The following is a 21,754-nucleotide window of genomic DNA, read 5'->3' as shown; positions in this document are numbered from 1 at the left end:
TGTTGAAGCAATGCAACCTGTTCCAAACACATTCTCAATTAGCCAAGCCGTTTTTTATGAGTTTTAATGGTTCGGTAAAACTGAGACAATTGTTCATTTTGTTAAGCATGGTAAATGTCTTTTGCCTTTGTGTCACTGATGAACTAGAGAAGCGTTCAGCCGGAGCCTCATTCATCCATTCAGTCTCAACTCACACAACTGACCTTGGACATTACAAAAGTCACACCTAGTTCACTGCGTGTTTATTCATTGTCTGTTTTGAGAAAGGCGAGTGCCTAATATTGTATTCCTCTCTTTGATCTCTGCAGGGGCTGAAGTGAAGCATCATGGATGTTGTAGTCTGGGCGGTGTTGACCATCTGGGCTTTGCTGTGCCTTTCGGGCGTGTCCCGGGGGGCTGAGAAGCCCCCGTCCCTCAGCGTGGCCGTCATCTTGGGTCAGACACGGGACGTGGCGGAGTCGGACCTGCGTCCGGCGAGAGGGGTGGGCGCGCCCTTGGACGTCAGCGTGTTCAGTGTACAAGTGAATCAGACAGACCCCAAAAGCATGCTCACCCACCTGTGTGAGCTCATGTCCCGGCACAGGCTCCACGGCCTGGTCTACGGAGACGGCACCGACCAAGAGGCTGTGGCCCAAATGCTTGACTTCATTTCCTCTCAGACCTCAATGCCCATATTAGGAATCCATGGGGGGTCAGCCATGACCATGGCAGAGAAGGTAAATGCATATTCTGTTTATCTGTTGGACCTTCCCACCTGTTGGCTTAGCTTTGTTTCTTTGCCTGGTGATAATGAACTCTTTTAGTCTTATCTGCCTAGTTTCTGTGCCTCTATGTGTGTGTGTGTGTGTATGTGTGTGTGTGTGTGTGTGTGTGTGTGTGTGAGATAACAAAATGCTATGTAAGTCAACCTGGTACACACAAGATTTTTTTTTCCCACTGCAAACGCACTTTAGCTTTGAGTTTTAACATGATTATTTCAGCCAAACAGTTGGCCCCTCCGCTAATGTGTGTGAAAATGAACGCCACAATGTCACGCTGTTGCATCATCGAATTTCAGTTCACTTCAGTTTATTTTCTTGGTGTTGCAGTCTGAGACCCTTCCATATTCATACTCCGTATGACGTGTGTTTTTGGATATAAGTCATATCTCGTTAGTTATCATTTTATGATGAATTTAGTGAAATACACTCCAAAACAGCTGAAGTTTTATTTAAGTCCTCATTGTCCTCATGTTTCCAAATAAAAATTCATGGCATGCTTACTCATAGCAGGTAGTCGGTTCAGCTGTAGAGAAAGTTTTCCGCCTGCATCAGCGGGAAGAAAAGGGAAAAACGATCAAGGCAGGAGGTAAACAGTCAGTTTAGACACTTCATGAACATCGAGTTGATCACATTATCAATCTCTGCATGGAACAACATGCACTGGATGACTAGTTATCCACTCAACATGTTTTACAATGAACATTCGAGTGACGTGTGCTCCCATCACTTTTTCTTTCCACTCTTAATCCCACGAAGCTTTGTTTTCAAAGTGGAAATGAAAAAGAATGTGAAAATAACCAAGTCTTCCAGATGTGAGCAGGTTCAGAACTTCAAAGCTTTCGTGTCTCAATGTGTTTAATAATGCAAAGTGATAAATTGCAACCTCTTCAGTCCCAGAACAAGAACGTTGCATTTTAGAAAGCTTATTATTTTGATTAACTTCTTCTTATCACTCTGTGTGGCTTGATTTTATATGATTCATTTAATCAGCGCGGAGCTGTTGGGTGCGACTTTTTAAAGACTTGTTTTCTTTGACTCCATAATTTCAGGGAGCTGCTTGTGATGTTGAATATTTATAAAAAAAGGCATTCATAATTCATACAATCCTGATTGATTTATTCTCTTGTTTTCCTGGAACAAACTCCTCAGTCTCTCTGTAAACACATTAAGTCCCAACTAACTGTTTCAGACCCAGGAACACAAACCGAAAGAGAAAACACACTCAAAACTCTCTAGGAAGAGTAACTGCAGCCTTAGGTTTCAAAAACTTGAGAGCGCATCACAGTAAGAATTGCAGGAAAAAAACAACAACCCTGAACTCAGAACAGTTGGTTCTTTACACCAAGGGCTTTATGATCAGAGATGGGAAAGCAGAACGGTCGACAGAGAGGATGTTCACCAGGAAGTTTGTACAGCTTTGGGAACCAGCCTCAACCTGACAGATTCAAACTTTTTTTATTCCTTGATTTTTATTTTTTTTTGTTTATGGCTTCCTTTCAATGAAGCCCAGCGTCCCTCTTTCCATTCTCCCATCGAGGCACAGTTTGCTTTTTTGTGACATGCTATTTGTGACAGGGACCCTGCACCATAAATTAAGCACCTGTCACTGTTGGTTATTCGAGATAATGTGTGTCTTTGACATCACCTGCTGGCCTCAAAGAGCCAACAAGGGAGTTGAACAAATGTTCCTTTAGTGAGCGACATGGAAAACAGCAGGAAAGCACCTGAGATGTTGTTCCGCTGATTGCTACAATTCTCCCTCTTCACAAAACACGACTCACGAACGAAAATTACCCACCAAAACAGTTATTTAGTTGAAATACATTGCTCTTAGAGGAATGAACAGGCATTTTAGGGACTGGGTGTGCTGATAAAGAAAAAATAAAACCCTGCGATAAGAAGAAATTGTGACCTATAGCATGTAAAATGCTCCCAATATGAAAGAAGCTTCCAGAATCTCTTGTTATCTGATGATTCAATACATTTTTTTTATTTTCCCTATTAGTCATAGTGCTTAAAGGAGCAAAAGAGAATCACTTGACATGTTAACAGTTATTACATCATAGACAGTGCCCCCCCCCCCTTTTTTTCACAATGTGCAATGTAGCCATTTAATGATGTGGGTCCTTTTTAACTGATTTCTCATTAATTACAGCTGTAATTGTGATGGGTAATGAATAATGAAAGCACTAGTGAATACCCTTGTCATTTACCTCTGCCTGAATTGGAATTTGGCCGCAAAAGCATTTAATTTTGACCATTTTCAACATCATCTCCTTGCCTGATGTTTTTGTCTCTCTTTGTTTCTCACTCTCTCTTTGATGTTGGTCTACCTTTTGCTCTCTTTTGCCCATGTTCCCTTGCACGTAGTTCTGCTCTGCACTTTGGGAGTGTGTGAGTGTCTGTGAGGGTCCTAGAGGATGCTTTGCTATGCTGTAAACTCAGAAAATCTTTCTCACATAATGAAAAATGAAGGAGTAGAGACACTTTTTACCATGTTTCCTTCTTGCCATATGGGAGCAGGTCTCAGAACAGGCACACACACACACACACACACACACACACACACACACACACACACACACACACACTCTCACAGGAGTTTGAGGAAGAACTTTCTGGAGGGGCAATCATGTCTTGGCATAGCATCTTTCAGTATAGCAAGTCGAATAAACTGAGATTTTTTTTTATTAAATGGGTGTTTGTGTGTGTATGTGTGTGTGTGTGCGTGCGCGCGCACGCTTGTGTGCGAGAGAGAGAGAGAGAGAGAGAGAGAGAGTAGTTATTTGTTTTGTACTTGTTAATGTTTGATATAAGGAATGTATGCTCTTCCTTTGTTTCGGTCTCTCTCTCTCTCTCTCTCTTTCTTTCTCGCTCTCTCTCTCTCTCTCTCTCGTGATGTGTCTGTATGTCTATGTGTGCATATACAATGGGTTGTTTGTTTTGTATTTGTTTACATTAGAGTAAACGGAAGAAACAGAGTATATTTTCTCTCTCTCTGTATGTATGTGTGTATTTGTGTGTGTGTGTGTGTGCATGTGTGTGTGTGTGAGAGAGAGAGAGAGAGAGAGAGAGAGCGAGATGCAGAGAGACAGTTGAATAGTAAAGCTTTTTTCTGCCCTATTGGAGCCACTTTTATCCCATCTGCACCAGAGAGATGCATTATGGGAACAAAATGTAGGCACTGACATGAATTAAATATGTGACACACTCTCACCACACATGTTCTCTTTTCTTTTTCTCTTCTTCTGTCCCCCTCTCCTCCGCATTCACATTTTCCGTTCACTTATTATCGAAGCGACCTGAAGATTGAAGTTTCCTCTCATGATTTAATCTGACAAGCGTTTGAAAACTTCATACCCCGCTGAAGAAACAAAGCATTCTGGCATTTAAACACTGCCTATAGACTCCTGTGAACACACACAGACACACACACACACAAGGTTTCCTGTGAGTCATGGCTGCATCCTGTGAATCATTTTATACATATGATTATTTTAACACCCACCTGGCACACATACACACACACACACACATATACATGCACAAACACACACACATGCACACACACACACACACATATGCAAGCGCGCGCGCACACACACACACACACACACACATACGCATGCACACACACAGGCACAAACATGCACACACACACACACACACACACACGTACACACAGCATTGCAATAGCTTTTTCCTTAAATCAGGCTATACATTTTATAAAAGTAAAAATCTGTAGGACATTATTGTGTGTGTGTGTATGTATGTGTGTGTGTGTGTGTGTGTGTGTGTGTGTGCGCGCGCACTAAGAGAGGACAAATGAAAGGAGGTTTGTCCTTTTTTCAAGTTCCCTACTCATCATTGTTCTCATCATCTCACAATGTCAGTTTTTGTCAGTTTATGATCAGACTTGCATGGTGGCACCACAGGCTTGGATTTGACTTTGTGTTGAGCTCGTGAGCTTGTTTCCAGCAAAACATTCAGTCACAGTGCGTCAAGAAATAGCCAGAGAAGAATGTGAGCAAGGCTTTGGTGCCAGTCGTTTAATCCTGTGGGGTGACCCTGTTTGTGGGAGGAAGTAATCTAGAATTTTTTATTCAATTCAAGTAAATTAGTTTTACCTTGAGGTGGTGTGTTTTTTTCACCTCCACTGTAAAACCTCATTATAGGCTAATATACACATGCAAACTCAACTCTCATTTAATTTTTAATTTCTTATGTATTACAAGCGTTACATAATCTGGTAATAATTGGTCCGTAATCTGATTTTAGTCATGTTCAAGCTTCGAAATGTAAAAGGTTACACGGTTAATTGATATATATGTATACATGACGTCACTTCATTGGGAGCACACAGGCACAGCGTGAGCACTTGAAAAGATTCTAACGTGAGATGCACTTAAGACCATTTGATTGTGTAGCCTACAGCATTGACAATTTCCCCAAAACCTCCCCAGTCCTCTAGTTATTAAATGTGTGAATGCCATGTACATAACAACAAGTGTGTGACAGAGCACAGCTACATATTGCTAGAACATTCTCTTTCTATTCTTCTCTCTCTCTCTCTCTCTGTTTTTCTCTCTCTCTTACTCTCTCTCTCTCTCTGATGTCAGCAGTCCAGTCCTGTTGACTCTGATCACACTAGCACTGAAAATTCAAAATCAAAATTCAAATTTGATCTGATTTGAGAGAATGAGATAGAAGAATCACTGATAACCATTTTACCTGGATGCCTCTTACAGTGACATCTTTTACCCCTTACGTAAATCATTGATAAGGCTTTCAGCAGACCTGCATGAACCAGCTGCATTCCATCATGTCATTTGTGATAATCCTGTGGAATGGAATGTCAGCTCAGGGGATACAAGTTGTCAAAATAAAAGCCCCCCCCCCTTTTTTTTGGTTCACTTAAACTGTACAGTAATATGCAGTCATATAACACAGCCTAAACGGTTCACTGCGAGGATATTAAAACTGTCGGGACAGGCTCTACAACTGTGAATACCTACCAGAAAGACCTCCATCCATCCAAATAAGAGGAAATCCCAGGGACAATTTCACACAAATCCTGCTTCCTACGAAGTAACTAAGAAACCACTGTCCATTAAGGCTCCATTAAGGATCCATAAAAGTTAATGACACCCCAGAGATAAAGTCACAGACAATTCGATACCCATCTAAACTCACTGCAGGGCTATGAGAATCTTTTGTGCCACTAAAATATAAAGTGAGTCCTGGTTCAGTGTACATCAGTGGTACATCAGAAATCATCTCCATTGTCCTTAAATGAGAAATCACATGTAACTCAGGTAAACAGGCTATTTAACAGGTAATTACCTGTTAAATAAGCATCAACAGCAAACTGCCAGGACATGTTTTAATAAAAAATTCAAATAATAACAGACTGTTCCTGTCTACGCTGGGCTGGCATAACAACATTTTCTCTGCATGTCTAGGTTAAACAAGTTTGAGTGTAAGTTTTTACACTGCTGGCCACTGCACATACCAAGTTTTGTATGAAACCAACCAAAGAATTTGCCACTGTGTGGATGGATGGAGGTGTCTGTGGTAAGTATACAGGACGTCCTATTCAACAGCAACATCCCAACTCACAGAGATGCTGTTTAAATGCTAAAATGAAGCTGTTCTAAATGTCCAAGCAGCTCTTGTGAAGGCCTTAGGAGCATTTTATGTAAGGTGTTCAAGATATCTCTCAAAACAGTCATGGTGCAGTGTTACCAAATTATCATGTGAAGATGTGATCAGAAATATATCTAGAGATACAGATCTGGGAAGATACAGGATTTGATTGATACTAAACCCTTCCCCAAGAGCTTAGGAGAAGCAGCTGGAGAGTTTGATTTTTTTTTTTTTTTACGCTGCCTCATTTGTTATGGACAGAGAGAAAATCAAGGTGTTCACCCGGAATGGATATTCCCACAGGTACATTTAAAATTCTGCTCGCAAGCTCGGGTATAATGAGATTAAAGTCGACAGTGGAAGTTGACCCTGTGAATGGTAGGTGTAAGGTTTGTTTTGGAATGGGACACTGCCCCCCTCCCGCTGGTCTCCAGAATGATCATTTGTGTGGCAGTGCCCCTTGTGTTCCACAGCAGCTCCTTCATCCTCCCCTGATGTGCAGCTGCCTTTTAAAAGGGCTTAAGCAACCTGTGCCAGGGCGCAAGAGCGAGAGATAAAGACAGAGGGACAGAGATATCCATGTCTGTGTACAGCATTTATTTTTTCCTTGACTTATTTTGTTTGCGTGTGTGTGTGTGTGTGTGTGTGTGTGTGTGTGTGTGTGTGCTTGAAGGGTTGCAACACAGCAAATGAACCTGTGTGTAGCATTTTGTTTTGTTTTGTGTGTGTGTGTGTGTGTGTGTGTGTGCTTGTGCTTGAAGCATAGCAACGCTGTAACTGAATATGTGTGTATTATTGTGTTTTGTGTGTTTCTGTGTGTGTGTGTGTGTGCAACCAACAAATCAGATGGCACTTTTCTTCCTGGTATTTCCCTGGAATATACAGCTCTGAAACCTCTTTGTAAGATTCTGCAATACTCTCTTCATTTCCCAGGCTTCTCTCCCTCTCTCTTTCTCATTCTCTCTCTCAGCCTTCCTCAGATCACTCCACTTGTTATCTGTGTGCCCCCTTCATCTCTCTCTCTCTCTCTCTCTCTCTCTCTTTCTCTCTCTCTCTCTCTCTCTCTCACTCTCTCTCTCTCTCTCTCTCTCTCTCTCTCTCTCACTCTTCCCCTCATTCCTTAAGGGTTTATCACTAGAGTGAGTCTTAACAAAGGAGCCCTCTTCCTGACAGACCCCCCAACAATTCTCTTTTTCTATCTCTCTCGCCCTCTTTCTCTCTATCTCTCTCCCTTGCTCTCGCACCGGTTGTGAAGGACAATAGGGTGGCATAGAGATTGGTTGCCATATTCAGGGCTGAATAAGGTCATTTTCCTCTACGATGGAGCCGTTGCAGAAAATGACAGAGTCTATTTGTATAAAGATAGAGGAAAAAATCTTAAAAACCTTTGAAAGCGGCTTTTAGAAGCTATGTTTAGAACCTGTGTTCCTTAGCCCTCTGCGTTTTGTGCTACACAAACTTTATGAATATTGCATAGTGCAAAGCAGACACACTAGCTAATTCATTCAGAGTGCAATGTTAACATCTTAAGATATTTTAAGTTTGCTCTGGTCTCAAGTCAGACCCTCTGTGTATGTTTGCATGAATGTGTGTGTGTGTGTGTGTGTGTGTGAGAGAGAGAGAGAGAGAGAAACTGGGGGAGGGCCTCATAAATGCGTCAGTGCTGAATCAGCTCATTTGTACACATTCAGTAGCGTCTCTTTCAGTTACAGGCATGATTATGTGTATATGGAAACGTTTACAACCTCTATTAATCTCTATAAAGATGGTTAGTGTGTCTGCACCTATGTGTTTGTCTACATTAGAAAGGAAAGCAGTATTTGTATGAGAAAACCACAGCATACAGAACAGAGAGGTCACAGTCATCAAGACCTTTGGTTTCTGGGGGAGGAGACAACGGTTACCGTGGCAACCCAACAATGACCAGTCCCTTGAAAGGGTCAGTCAGTAGTAGTTTTGTTAGCAAACTGGGCTGTTTTGACCTTTGACAAAACAATTGTTTGTTTAAGCATTTGAAATAAGCATTTGTCTAGACACTAGACACTGAAAATAAATAAAGATGAGCTGGTCAGAGAGGTTCCCAACGTTAATGATGGTGTATGAGACATATTTTGAGGTTAATTCTCCAGTTAGTCTGTGTTTGTGGTTATGGGGAAGAACTGTGTTTATGTCTATGATTAGACTGTGGGATATTGAAGGGCTGATGAGTTGGTGCACTGTGGTTATATAAGACTTCAGAAACAGTTTGACACCCCTGCTTCTTTTCCTCCAGGTTTGGAATGTTAAGTCCAAAGCCAGTTTCCACATCTCCTGACACAGCACTGCAGCTTTGCCAAGCAATTTAAGCACCAAACCTCTGTTTGCCTGATGTTAGTGAAGAGAGACCTGATCACAATGTGAGAAAAGAGAGAGCCCTAGACTTCCCGCTCATCCAGGGAAATGTTGCCTGTCTGCATGGCCTGGAAATCCTGTGTCAAACAGCAAGTGTAACACCACTGGAACATAACTCAGTGAATTTTGGTTGTAAATTGTGGTGCTTGAGCTTTCTGTTTGGTTTAGACTGTATTTTGTAGAAAACTTACGTTGTCACTTTGATAAATTATTGCCTTGCTTTCAGACAGGGGTTTCTCTTCCTCCTTTGCTAAATTTTGATGATGTTTTCATGTAGTACCATAGAGAGACTTTGCTTTCGTCATAACGTGTCAAGGTCGGAACAGGATCTGAGAGTGTGTGTTTTCTGTTTTTTTAATTTTTCTTTTTTCCTTTCTTTCTTTTTTTTTGTTTCTGGCATGCGATCAGACGTCTTTGCTCAGATGTCCTGTTCAGAAAGCATGGTGTCGGTGCAGTTTGTGTTCTGAACTCGACCATCCTTCCATGATTCACCCTCAGACTGTGTCACCAGCGAAAATTTATGTGTGTGCAAATTTTGCTCTGATGTCACCGGCTGTCTAAGACAGGGGCAGTGCTATCTCTCTTCATGATCCATTAACACAGCGTTAAATAACATATTTCAGCTACTTAGCAAACATAACAGCCTCTCCTCTTAATGTTAAAAGTCTGCTTGTCAGAATTCAGGACCTCATCCATAATGTGATATAGTATTCTCGATCTTGAGGAAGATGAATAAATTTGATAACAGAGTTGTCCTGGATAGTCTGTTGGATTTTAATAAAGAAAGAAAGTGGTAACGAAACAGAGGTGAAGGTATGAATAACAGTGAAAGAGGTCTAACATAGCCATCAAACAGGTTCAGAAGACCACTCTGGGTTTTCCCATGTCTGTCCACTCAAACAGTGTGGCCTTTGAATGCCTTCAAGAACATGAGAGAGAGAGAGAGAGAGAGAGAGAGAGAGAGAGCGAGAGAGAGAGAGAGAGAGAGAGAGAGAGAGAGAGAGAGAGAGAGAGAGGGAGTTTTCATGAGGCACTGTGAGGGCAGCCTAAGGCTATACAACGTATTGGGGAGCAAAACATTTCTAACCACGTGAAAAGTTCAAACACAACCTGAAAATCAAAAACCAGTGGACCAGAGCAATGCATTTGGGAACCCAGACTTCTAAAAGGTGTGAAGGAGAGATCTTAATTCTCGAAGGATGAATGAACATGCTGCTGTCTCCACATTTCATCTCAACGAGGTTTCATTATTAATATGGAAAGATTTCCAGTGTGTATTTGTGCAACTGGCCCCCTTAAAGCAGCAATGCAATGCCATTATTTCAAGCCATAAATTCTCCATTTGGTACTCTAAGAGCAATATTCTTTTTTTTTTTTTCTTTAGTCCTTTGATAGATTGTTGCATTATTTTTTAATGGCAGTTTCATAGTTCTTTTATCTAACACTTTCTTTTACGTAACATGAATTTGTGAGAATTGTTGGGTTGTGTATCCAATGTTCATGACATTTGGCTTGACATCGCCCTTCATCCATGGGAACAAGATGTCCCTATTCCTTGTAGGGTTAGTGTTATTTGCCCTTAGCTCGCAATAGTACAGCTCCTGGCTCTGAGCTAACGGTCAACTTTAATCTTTCTGCTCTGTTTGTGTCATGGGGAAAGTAGCTTTCTAGCAAGAAAACAGCAAATGAAATGAGTAATAAAAAGGACCCCCACAGGTCAGATTGGTACAGGTCCCAGAGGAAATGTGAAATGGACAATGAGCTAAGTAGCTAGCTGGTGATCTACAGCCACAAAATGGGGATTCTAAGTAGGCTCATGTTTGTTGCCCTGGATACGGGGTAAGTAAGGAGTTCTGTGTAAGTACCACGCTATATGGCAAATGTTAGTCAAAGCATGTTTGTGCATTGCCTTATTTTATTCAACCCTTCCAGCTAGCTGGGAGTTAGGAAAGTTCATTATTTCTAGGGTTGTTTCATCTTTATCCATAAAAACTGATGGAATTTCCCCTTAAACATCATATTATATATTTTCCCATATGCCAATTGGTAAAACCTTCCTCTGTAAAAATGTGTGCTGTGGACAAGGCTGGAGGGACAAAAGAGCATGTCCAATTTCCCCCTCTAATTTAGCCAGCCTTTCCTGACTAACATTTTCATCTTCCAGCATTAAATATAAATCCTTCTTGTTGGAATCTCTCAAAACTAATCATTTGCCTAATCATTTCCTTTTGGCTAGCAACCTAATGTAACAGAAAAAGTAGGCACAAGAGTTTTGCATATGTATTTGCATACGAGTTTGATAATGCAGACCACTCATATGACTTGTTGAAATTGGGTCAGTAACTCATGTCATTTAATTCAGGCTGTCTGAAATGGTTTGACGCAGCCTAAACACAGGGTGTTAGTTTACACACACAACCACAATATTTGGGCTAGCTGTGCCGATACAGTCTCTGTTTATAAAAAAAAAAAAACTGATGAAAAAGAAATTTGACGACACACTTACTTTATATAATACATAAACCTTTTTGTTGTTGTTGTTTACGAAAGGTATGGTTGGTTATACTACTTTCATATGTGTCCAGTTAGTATTTGCCAGCTGGCGCCGTTATGAGTGGTGAAAGAAGAGAAAATAAGAGAGAATGGAGTGAGGCCAGGTTTGGGACAGCCATTCAAGGATTTCAGTTTTGTTTAACTTGCTTTCTATTTCTGTTGTTTTTTATCCCATGTGCATTGCAAATGATAGATCAAAATATTACTGATAACTGCTCGCTCCAGGTTTTGAAAGAAATCTTTTATAGATCAGAGGCATTGATCAGTCTTTTCTTATGATTTTATTTATAGATATTCAAAAGCGAAAATAAATAAATACATGTTTTAATTTGGGCTTTCATAAGAACATCATAACCTTCTGTTGTAGCACTAACCCTAAACAATTGGCTCTGAAACCAGCTTGAAGCAAAGGTTTGAAGAATATGTTAAATTATCATGAATATTTCCTGAAAGCCCTTTTTCTGGTGCTGCACCACAGAAAAAAAAATCTTTTTTGGGTGTGTGTGTGTGTGTGAGAGAGAGAGAGATAGAGAGAGAGAGAGAGAGAGAGAGAGAGAGATAAAGAGGTGTACAAGAGAGAGGTGAGTCCCTCTTATGCAAGTTATGGTCTCGGTATGCGTGGGAAGTGCTCAGTGCACGCACGCACACACACACACACACACACACACACACACACACACACACACACACACTCATACATATAGACACAAGGATCAGTAAGAGGAGAGCAGAGTGGGATAAAGCAATGTTAAATATTGGGAACACTCTCTCTCTCTCTCTCTCTCTCTCTCGCTCTGTGTGTGTGTGTGTGTGTGTGTGTGTGTGTGTGTGTGTGTGTGTATCACATAGGTAAATGTTTGAGTGTCGCAGTGTGAGTGTCGTGATGAGGAAAGTACTGAGTTGCTTTTCTTTCTGCTTCATCAGACAGAAGATCCATTTCTGCCTTCATTCTGCATGAGCTGTGCCAAATGATAAATGTGCAGTGCAAATGTTAAGTAATGAGCAACAGCAATGAGCAACAAAATGCTAACACAGTTAGAAAAAAACTAAATGTCTGTGACACAGCTGTGCATCCCAGTGTAGCTCCACAGGGTCACTTGCAATTCTAACAATGTTACAGTGTTGCAATGTTACAAAGTAACAATCACATAAGACTCCACAATCACTTGCAATTTTAACAGTGTTGTAGTGTGGCAATGTTACAGTGTAACAATCACATATGACGGCACAGAGTCACTTGCAATTCTAACAATGTTGCAATGTAGCAATCAGATATGACTCCACAGAGTCACCTGCAATTCTAACAATGATACAATGTTGCAATGTTACAAGTATTCACAGTGTTTTAATGTGTGATTAGGAGGAGGGTTTATACATGTGCTCAAATATGTAGATACTGGAAAATATAATTTTATCATTATGTCATCTGACACATTGCCTCTGACATTACATTTAACTCTCTATCAAACTGTACTGCTGTGTGGCAAAGCTGTGCATATTTATCCCCTTGCTACCCATAATATAAAAAAAGCAGTTCTAAATTGTTTTCTACAGAAAAAAGGGTATGCTTATGGATGCCCTTTTGGTGTCCTATAATGATGAACTATTTTCATGAAATTGAAACTTAGTAAACTAAATGCATGATTCAGTCAAAATGCATGATTCAGAGTAAGAACTAAATGTCTCAGCATTACAAGTTAAAGCTACTTTATAGTAATTTTAAATTTTGAATAAAATTGGATATTTGTGTCTTCAGAAAATCTGACCATCCATGCTCAATCCAGGGATTCATTGTACTTACATGCTCAACAGTTACAATGACTTTATATCCTTATAAATCATTGCCTTTGGATGAATGTGTTTGATGAAGTAGCTAGACATAGGCTAACCTGTTTGCAGACAAATGTAAAAGTACTTCTCTAGTTTTAAAGACATACTCTATCATTGGAAAGCTATTTTTATTGTTAAAAATTGTCTAATGTAATTTAATTCCTCAGATTAGCTATGGAGATAGCAAGGGTTTCTTCATATCACCCCATTGCAAGTCTATAGTTGAACATTGAAGAAAATTTGTATGGTCATATAACAACCACTACACAATGGTGGTGACATAGTTTGGCAGTTAGATTTATGGTACAGTTAAACACATATATGTGTATTTGTAGTACATACTGAGGAGAAGAACTTTCAAATAAAAGCCAAGAAAACATGAGTTCTGTCTCTGTGCTACTGGGTTTGGCAGGTTGTTTGAGTTCTAAGATTTGGTAAGAGCTGTTGGCACATGAGATGTGGGGAAGGTGTATCAGTGGCGGATGCTGGTGACCCTGCCATGGGCAGTTGGTTTGAATAAGCCTGTTCTTCTTTGTCATAGGCACTGTTGAACAGCATATCAGCTTATTTACTTCAAGGTTTGGAAAGTAGGTGGATGGACGCTGTGAATGGCAAATAGATAGTTCTGTCTGTATGCACTTGTGCACTGTAAAGTTTGCCTTACCGAGTGGGCAGTGAGACAGGTTTCCAGTCTACTTTGCTTAGAGGTGAGTCACCGTTGTGCTTTTGGTTAGTCTGTGTTGAACATAAAGGTATTGGAAAGTTAACTTTCTGCCACAGTGATCTAGCTTCAGGGTAAAACTTACACCACAGGGCTGTGTTACATCTATTTTTGTTTGATTTCTAGTCCAAAGTACAATGCAAAGTACAAAGTTTATATGCTTGACATGCTTATTTGTTTAGGTAATTACATTTGATGTCAACAAGAGAATACATATCAAATCCCATAGCTAACTAACCTGCTACTGAATTCATCACTGGCTAACTAGTTAAAAGGTAACAAATAGGTCATAATAAGTTACATTATTTATTCACTTATGACCATAAAAATCTACAGCAGTTTGCAAGAGAAGAGGGTTGACAAATTTGTCATTAATAAATAAAACAACTTTTGTGAAAAAAATCATGTACTCAGAGTGTATTTCAATTATATGGTTCCCTTGCTCAACACAATTCAAAAATTTTATCAGTGCAAGTTTTAAATTGTGTTGAGATGTACTTTGAACAATGATTAATGCCCATACTCTTGAATAATTTTTTATGCAATTGTAAGATGTATAAAAAGTTGATATGCCATGTTTAATTTATAAAATTAATCAAAAATATATATCCTGTTAAATATATTTATTTCAAATACACTGATATTACCAGGTTGCTGAATGTATTTATATCAAGACACTCCAATGTAAATTAATTTTCATTTATTAATTTTTTATAAATTCTACTTCAACTCAACAGACTCTACAAAGTATTATTATTATTTTAAAAAGTATTTGTGATAAAGGCATTGGCACCAACATATGAAATTAATTTGGGATGCTCATTTTTATAAAGACACATATCCCTAATAGACTACAAAAGCATGATGTCCATAAAGTATACTGCATGGTACCCCATTTCCCCATAGATTATAGTACATGTTACTGAACCCTTGCCCTTCTAGGGGGTCTCCCAGTATGTACAGTGAACCCCTGCAGATGCCCCCTGTCGCCTGCTGCACTCCTCCAAGGAACATTGTCTGGCATTGCCATCCCTACGCACAGGGCAATCAGTCCAGACTGTTCTAGTGTATGGTTCCCGGATGGTGGAACAAGTTACCAACTACAAACTGCCATCAGAGCAGGGGCGTCCCTCTCTATCTTCAAGAACCTGTTGAAGACTCACCTTTTCTGAGAGCACCTCCTCTCCTAACTCTCCTAACACTTGACTCCTCTAACATCCTAACATACCTTACTCTCCTGCCTCTGTCTTGAAAGAAACTCATACTTATTGCTTGCACTTATTGCTTGCACTTCAAACAGATGAAATACTTACCGCTTACTCATAGGCCCCGCACTACACTGAAGCTTGAATTGTTTCCCCACTTGTAAGTCACTTTGGATAAAAGTGTCAGCCAAATAAATGTAATATAATGTAATGTAATGTACCCCAAAATTCCAGCCTCTAAATATCAAATGCTGACAGCTTACCTTTCTGTCCACTTTGACAGTCCAAATGTATTTGTAGTGGTGCTACAGAAAGGACAGTATAGAAGACTGAAATTATAACTTAAGCAAGATTTGATGTTTAAGCAAGAAATAAAGGTGAAATATTTTATGATACTGAAGATAGATTGGTTGCAACCACACTGAAATCACCACACTGGTTGCATGGTGTGGCAGTAAAATACATTGTATACCATCATCATAACATTGCAAATACCACACCACTTTCACTACTGCACTGGGCATTGCAAATAACCAGAATTTGCATTCTGTGTTCTGTGACGTTCAGTCAGAGAAGAAATTGCATTAAGGAAGTCTCCTACAGTATATTTGCCTCCATAGTTGCAAGTAAATGGAAAAGACGCTGGGCATTAGCACGTACAGTGCTCCCACAGACATGGACGGGTTACAAAAGTAAAGAGAACTGACAATTCCAAAATTAGAAGTCTCGTCTAAATGTGTGTGTGTGTTGGTGTATCTATACATATAATATTTTAAGATTATTATGAACCTATTCACTTCATGGTATTAATGAATTAGAAGTGTGCAGTGGACAAATTTTATTGTAAAATAGTTGCATTTAAGATTGAGGAACTTACATTTCCAATTTCTTTTTAGAGCAGTTAAGGAGTAGTACAATTATACTGTAGTTGAACACTTGCTTGTGGTGTTGTAATGCTTTATTAGGTAATTACAAATATATATTTTAAGACATTATTGTATAAGTCCACAAGGCCAGAGAGAAATATAATTTAATGTGAAATTAATTTTACTAATTTAGCACAACTTAGCTGTATTAAATATATAATACTATTGATATATACATGCTAAATTAGGTAGAAATACTTTCATTAGCCTTTCACATAAAAGCGCATTTAAAATGTGACAGATGTACATTTTAGAGCATTAAAAACCTACCACTGAAGTATTTTTAAATATTAAAAATTTTCACCAAAGTCTCCAAAGTAATTTCTAGAAACTTCTTTTGTTGGTTTTTGTCAGAAATAAACGCTTTTAGCTAGCACAGTATGATTTACACAGAGGCCCCTAACTAATATTGAATTAAAATTAATAAGTGCGTGCAAATTTACAAGAGATATGTGATAATTTATAATTCATGGTAATTATTTTTACCAACCAAAATCTCATCTTCCCAATGAATGGAGACCCTTATCTAGATTTTTCATACTCCCGAACAAAGTAAGAATTTAATGAGCAAATAACCTCATCTTTATGAGCTGGAGAGCAGGCTTACTTTAAACTGATGCAGTGGGACAAGCGGCAAAAGCTATTGGGTTTCTCAATAATCACATAACTGAGAAAAAAAAAAAAAGAAATGTTATTTTGCTCTTGGCTAATAAGGCAGTTTACTTGCTTTGTTTAATTTGTTTTACCTCTTCCAGCAGCACAGAGTTAATTGTTAATAATAGCTAAATACATTGCCCAAATGGGGTCCGACCAACCTAATCTAGCATCATAATTTCCCTCGATATTTGGTAAGGCACTCTTAAAAGAAACAGTCTGCCTCTTTGGAACAACCATGTGTTCTTTTTCAAGTAGCATATCTCTACTTCAGACCCGGGGACCCATTAAACAGCAGATTCTTGCTCCAGTCCAGCACACTCAAACCTGATTCAGCTTGTCTGCTGATTACTCAGCCGCTGGCCGGGTGTGAACCAGATATGGTGGTTTTCAGCTGTGGCCAAAATGTGCAGTCTACTGGGTCCCTAGGTCTGGAGTTGAGAAACACCACTCTGACGTATTATGAGTTAGTTAAAAAAAGACGTAGTCATATTAACCTCTTCTCTTTCTGCTACGTTATACTTCTTTGCCCTTACTGGGACACACAGATTTGAAACTTGATTAGGATTAGGATATTTGTTAACTATTTAATTCTGTTTTCTCTCCCTAAGAGTAAACTTTAAATACGTTACATTAATCTCTTAAATTCTCGATATCATAATTGCATATGCTTTTTGGTAGGTTTTAGCTAAAACTGACAGCTGACATTGTCATAGTTTTTTTGGTGATGATTTTTCTCTGTCTTTTCTTAGGCCATGTTTGATTTGAGTTACATGTTGAAGTATCTGTGTATGAATCTGAGTTACTGAGCAAACAGGAGATTGGGAGAACTGTGACGGTTTGTGTATGAATGCACCATGGGCCTCTTCACCTCTCCGATGAGTCTGTTCTCAGCAGCTGTGATCCAGTCAAACCTTGGTCCCCCTCAAACCTGAGTCATATAGTATGAATAATGTGTGTGTGTGTGTGTGTGGAGGTATGTGTGTTTGTGTGTGTGTACACGCGCGCGTGCATGCTTGTCATGTATGTGTTTCTCTGCATGAAAGTGTGGGTAAGTTAACGGGGCTATGCAGAAATACATGTATAAATATGTGTCTATGCATGTGTGACTCACTGGATATGAATAGCTATGGCAAATATCTCCATCAACAGTTTCAGTTTCTCATACACTGTTTGAGAATGAGTATTGCTCAGCACCCTTCCTGGAAAACAGAAACAGTAAGACAGCATGCATGAGAGATAAGATTCCCATAGCAAGAAAATACAAGTAAGCAAGAACAATATCTGTGTCGACCACAGTAACAAGGTAGGGGTATTCTAAGTGTATTAAAATGAATCTTAATGACTTTATAGAATATTGTGCCCTTCTGTCATTACGACCAAAAATGTGATGGGGTCTTGTGTGATGTGATCTTGGCCTGAGTCTTAGCAGTAGATAAAAAAAATATTCAAACTTAATGTATTCCTCCCAAAAAAAGGATGCTCTTTCATAAGCGCATTGATTCAGCAGTGCCCTGTCTTTGTTGGAGAATCTTAGAAGATGTAATTGCTGTGACCTCCTTTTGCAGCTGTGACATCAACTAAGCAGTTCCTGTACATGGGAATTTTAGCCAGTTCCACCTCTCAGACCTGTTCTGACTCCTTTACATTTCCTCTGCCTCAGCTTATTTGACATTTTCATTCAAAAGAATGAGAAAATTCTCGCTGCTTGGATATAAAACATTTATATCGCAGCATCAAAACAGTCACAAATGTTTTGAGGTCTCCAGCCATCAGGGTTCTGCTAAGACCTTGCATAATGTCTGAGATCAAAGGGCTGCACTGATAGTGTTCTATGTTAATCAGATTTGTCCCAAATCTAAAAATCTAGGGAGCTTAAGGAAAAAAAACAAACAGATTAAATAACTTCTTAAAGCAAAGGAAAATAAATTAATATGTAAAGGAGTAGTTTCAGCTTGCACTAATTTAACAGGAAAGTCTAGAGCAGCCTTTTTTTCACAGCCGACTGAGTGGCACAGCACATTAGTGGTTAACACTGGACAATTTGACAGGCTTGATTTAGGGACACTTTTACGGAGCACAGGGACATTTGGGTTGAAGCTATTGACTTAATTACCAATTACGAATGTGCTCAATTGTTTTTCCGCTCACGCTTGGAGTTTTGTTTCCACCCAATCGGGTTGAGGCTCGCTCGCTGTTGGTTTTCCATGTGAGAAGCAATTATGGTACTCTAAGTATCGTCCTCCAAATTTACTGTCAATTCGCAGTTAGTTTGTGTCAGGGTTATGAGGCTGCAACGGCAGTGTAGAAAACATAATCAGCTAGTTTCTCTATATTAAGCTCCGTCAAATACCGCAGTTCAACCAGTACTTTCCCCATTTCCAGATGCTAATAGACAGGACAATCATTCGCACCTTGTTTTTCTATGCTCAAACAGCAACAATCAGCAGCTGTCAGATTATAAACTTGTATTGACTGCTTGAGAAAAAAATATCACCCTTGAGACTAAACAACAGCTTTTATATTCTGTTTATTTATTTTAACAGCTAACAGTTTATGCTACTGGTAACCAGAGATTTGCCTTCCACAGCTGATATTAGAGACATTGTATGTCAGCATCGAGAGGAATCTTAACTTCCAGTGTGTTATAATAGAGAAAATTAACAATACATTAATTAATTAGCTATAGTTTTTGATTCAGTGACCTGCTGACACTTGGGGACAGCCACACGTGTGAAGGGACAGCATGGAGCAGAACAGTATCGTAAACATGAACGTGAGTTCAGATTTTAATTGCTAATTGATGAAGGATGTATACTGACGGCTGTACGTAGACTGATAAACATGTCACTGTTGTCTTAGCAAAAGGAAATGGCAGTGTAGAGTCAGTGACATGCTTGGCTAACATTGCGTTTGTAAATGTTGACAGCAGCCTCAGAAGCAAGCTATTTCTGCTGTTTGAAATAAACAAAATATATTTTCCTACACATCTGTGAGATATGAGAGGGGAAAAAAAAAAAAAAAACCTGTCCTCAGTATTGTGTTCTCTTTCAGTGTGGCTCTGTTAATGTAGAAGCCTCTGATTTTAATTAAGTCATGTGTTTAAAGCAGAATTCTAGGCCTTCTAGCATGGTCACTGCCTCTTGAATACATTAAATGTTTATATCCGAGTCATGATAACCCAGTATAATTTAGATCCGCATAATACGTAGCCTCAATGTTACTAGTAATTGGCATTCACAGTCTCCAAACGCAAGGTCAGATACTGTAAATGCCAAATGCATTAGCAATGCTCCGCCTCTAAGGAACAACAGCTAACGTTAGTGAGTTAGCCTTTTGATCCAGCAAAGAGTTCAGAGAGATAGTTTAAATCGTCCTTTTAATTCTCTCTAATCGACTGACCTACATCTGAAAGTAAAGACTTTACAAGAGGAAGAACACACAGATACAACGAACTGGTGTCTCCCAACAGGACCTAGAGGAACAAAATGGCTAACAACAGACATCAGAAACAGAGGAGAGAAGATTTAAAAAAAAAAAAAAGACAAAAAGGGGTGGAGAGGTAGAAAGAAAAACAATGAAAAATAGAAAGGAGGGAAGATATATTTGGAAATACCGAGGGATGGGGAGATGGAGTGGAATTGAGAGAAAGAGAGACTTTTTTTTTTTTTTTACTGTATGGAACAATGAACATTTGACTCATCCACCATGCGGATGTGGAGGGGCGGGAGGGAGTGGGAAGAGGAGGGGTTAGAGGGTAGTGCCAAAAAAAAAGAAAAAAGAAAAATTAAAATTAAACAAGTCCCCTTGAAAAGGAAACCAATTAAAAGGAGAGCTGCTCAACAGTTCTGCTGCCTGCAACAAGCTCTCCCCAGCCATCGCACTAATACAGTCAGAGTCAGGAGACGGAGAGAGGGAGAGATGCTTCGATACAGGGGAGAGGGATGACACAAAAAGGGGTAGAGATCTACAGGGAGAACGGGAGTGACAGTATTATCATTTCTATAACATTATCCCTCACTCACTTTGGCAATATTCACATTTGATTGTATTTCTTACCAATGAAGCATTGACATTGAATGGAGACAAACCAAATTAAATTGACAGAAAAAGGAGACTTCTGGGAGAGGAGAAGGATGGTAAAAGAAACGGATGGAGACTGAGACAACTGGGAGAGAGAGAGAGAGAGAGAAAGGGAGATGTGAGAAGAGGGAGTTGAATTTAAATGCTGTATGTCTGCAGAGCCAACCACCCCTCTTATCTCTGTCAAACGGCTCCGTTGCCATGGTGTCACTATGGTGTTGCCACGGCTACCGTAGTGTTAGCACTGCGTTAATAGGGTGTTGTCACGGTTACCCCAGCTGTTGTTGTGCGGACTGTGGTGGAATTTTGTTTAGGCAAAGGGATCATACTACCCATAAACGCACACAGACACACACACTTACGTGAATGCGCAAACATGCACATACACACACACACATAGACACACACATTACACATACTGAAACATTAAGATTAAGGGTCTGGTGGGAAGCAAAAGAAACAACAGTGTAATGACAAGGCTGATGGGTCTGTGGAAGCAAGTGTATAACTGAAGCTTCAAAATTCATTTTTTTACTTAATAAGCTGCCAAGTACATAACCATCTGATCCAGATGGGCCCTCATTCTCACCAAACACACACATACACAGACACATAGGGAGAGAGAGAGAGAGAGAGAGAGAGAGAGAGAGATTTGTTATTTTTTTGATGGTTTGATCTTGTCTAATGAAGTCCCCGTGGGTGCTATGCAAACACTACATGGCATCATGGGAAATTTTTTCTCAACACTCTTTATCATTCCTCCACAATGACCCAAAACTCTCCGGTATTTATCTGTGTTGTGCTGCATATTCCACTAGACGCTTTAACTGTACCATTCAGAAAACAGGGATCTGTCTGAAGGTAAACCGAAAACCGTAGACCGAGCTGTCACACAGTGGGTGGATTTTGAACAATTTTACTGTGACATCTATTCACCCAAATGTTTAAAACTGTCATTAGTAAATCAATTTTTCTTTCCGCTTT

The 21,754-nt window shown here is 39.6% G+C and overlaps 1 protein-coding gene across 1 annotated transcript in view; it reads left to right on the top strand.

Moving 5' to 3' along the window:
- Positions 1-326: 326 nt before the first annotated feature.
- Positions 327-21,754, top strand: part of grin2ab (glutamate receptor, ionotropic, N-methyl D-aspartate 2A, b) — a 56,317-nt gene continuing 34,889 nt past the window's right edge. Inside the window, exon 1 of the mRNA XM_030780110.1 lies at positions 327-716. Coding sequence (XP_030635970.1) covers positions 327-716 — 390 coding nt within the window. The remainder of the gene's footprint in view (positions 717-21,754) is intronic.

The sequence above is a fragment of the Chanos chanos genome, chromosome 7, assembly GCF_902362185.1.
Source record: "Chanos chanos chromosome 7, fChaCha1.1, whole genome shotgun sequence".
Classification (NCBI taxonomy): domain Eukaryota; kingdom Metazoa; phylum Chordata; class Actinopteri; order Gonorynchiformes; family Chanidae; genus Chanos; species Chanos chanos.
Note: the sequence above shows the minus strand (reverse complement) of the source record. Positions and strands in the feature narration are given on the sequence as shown.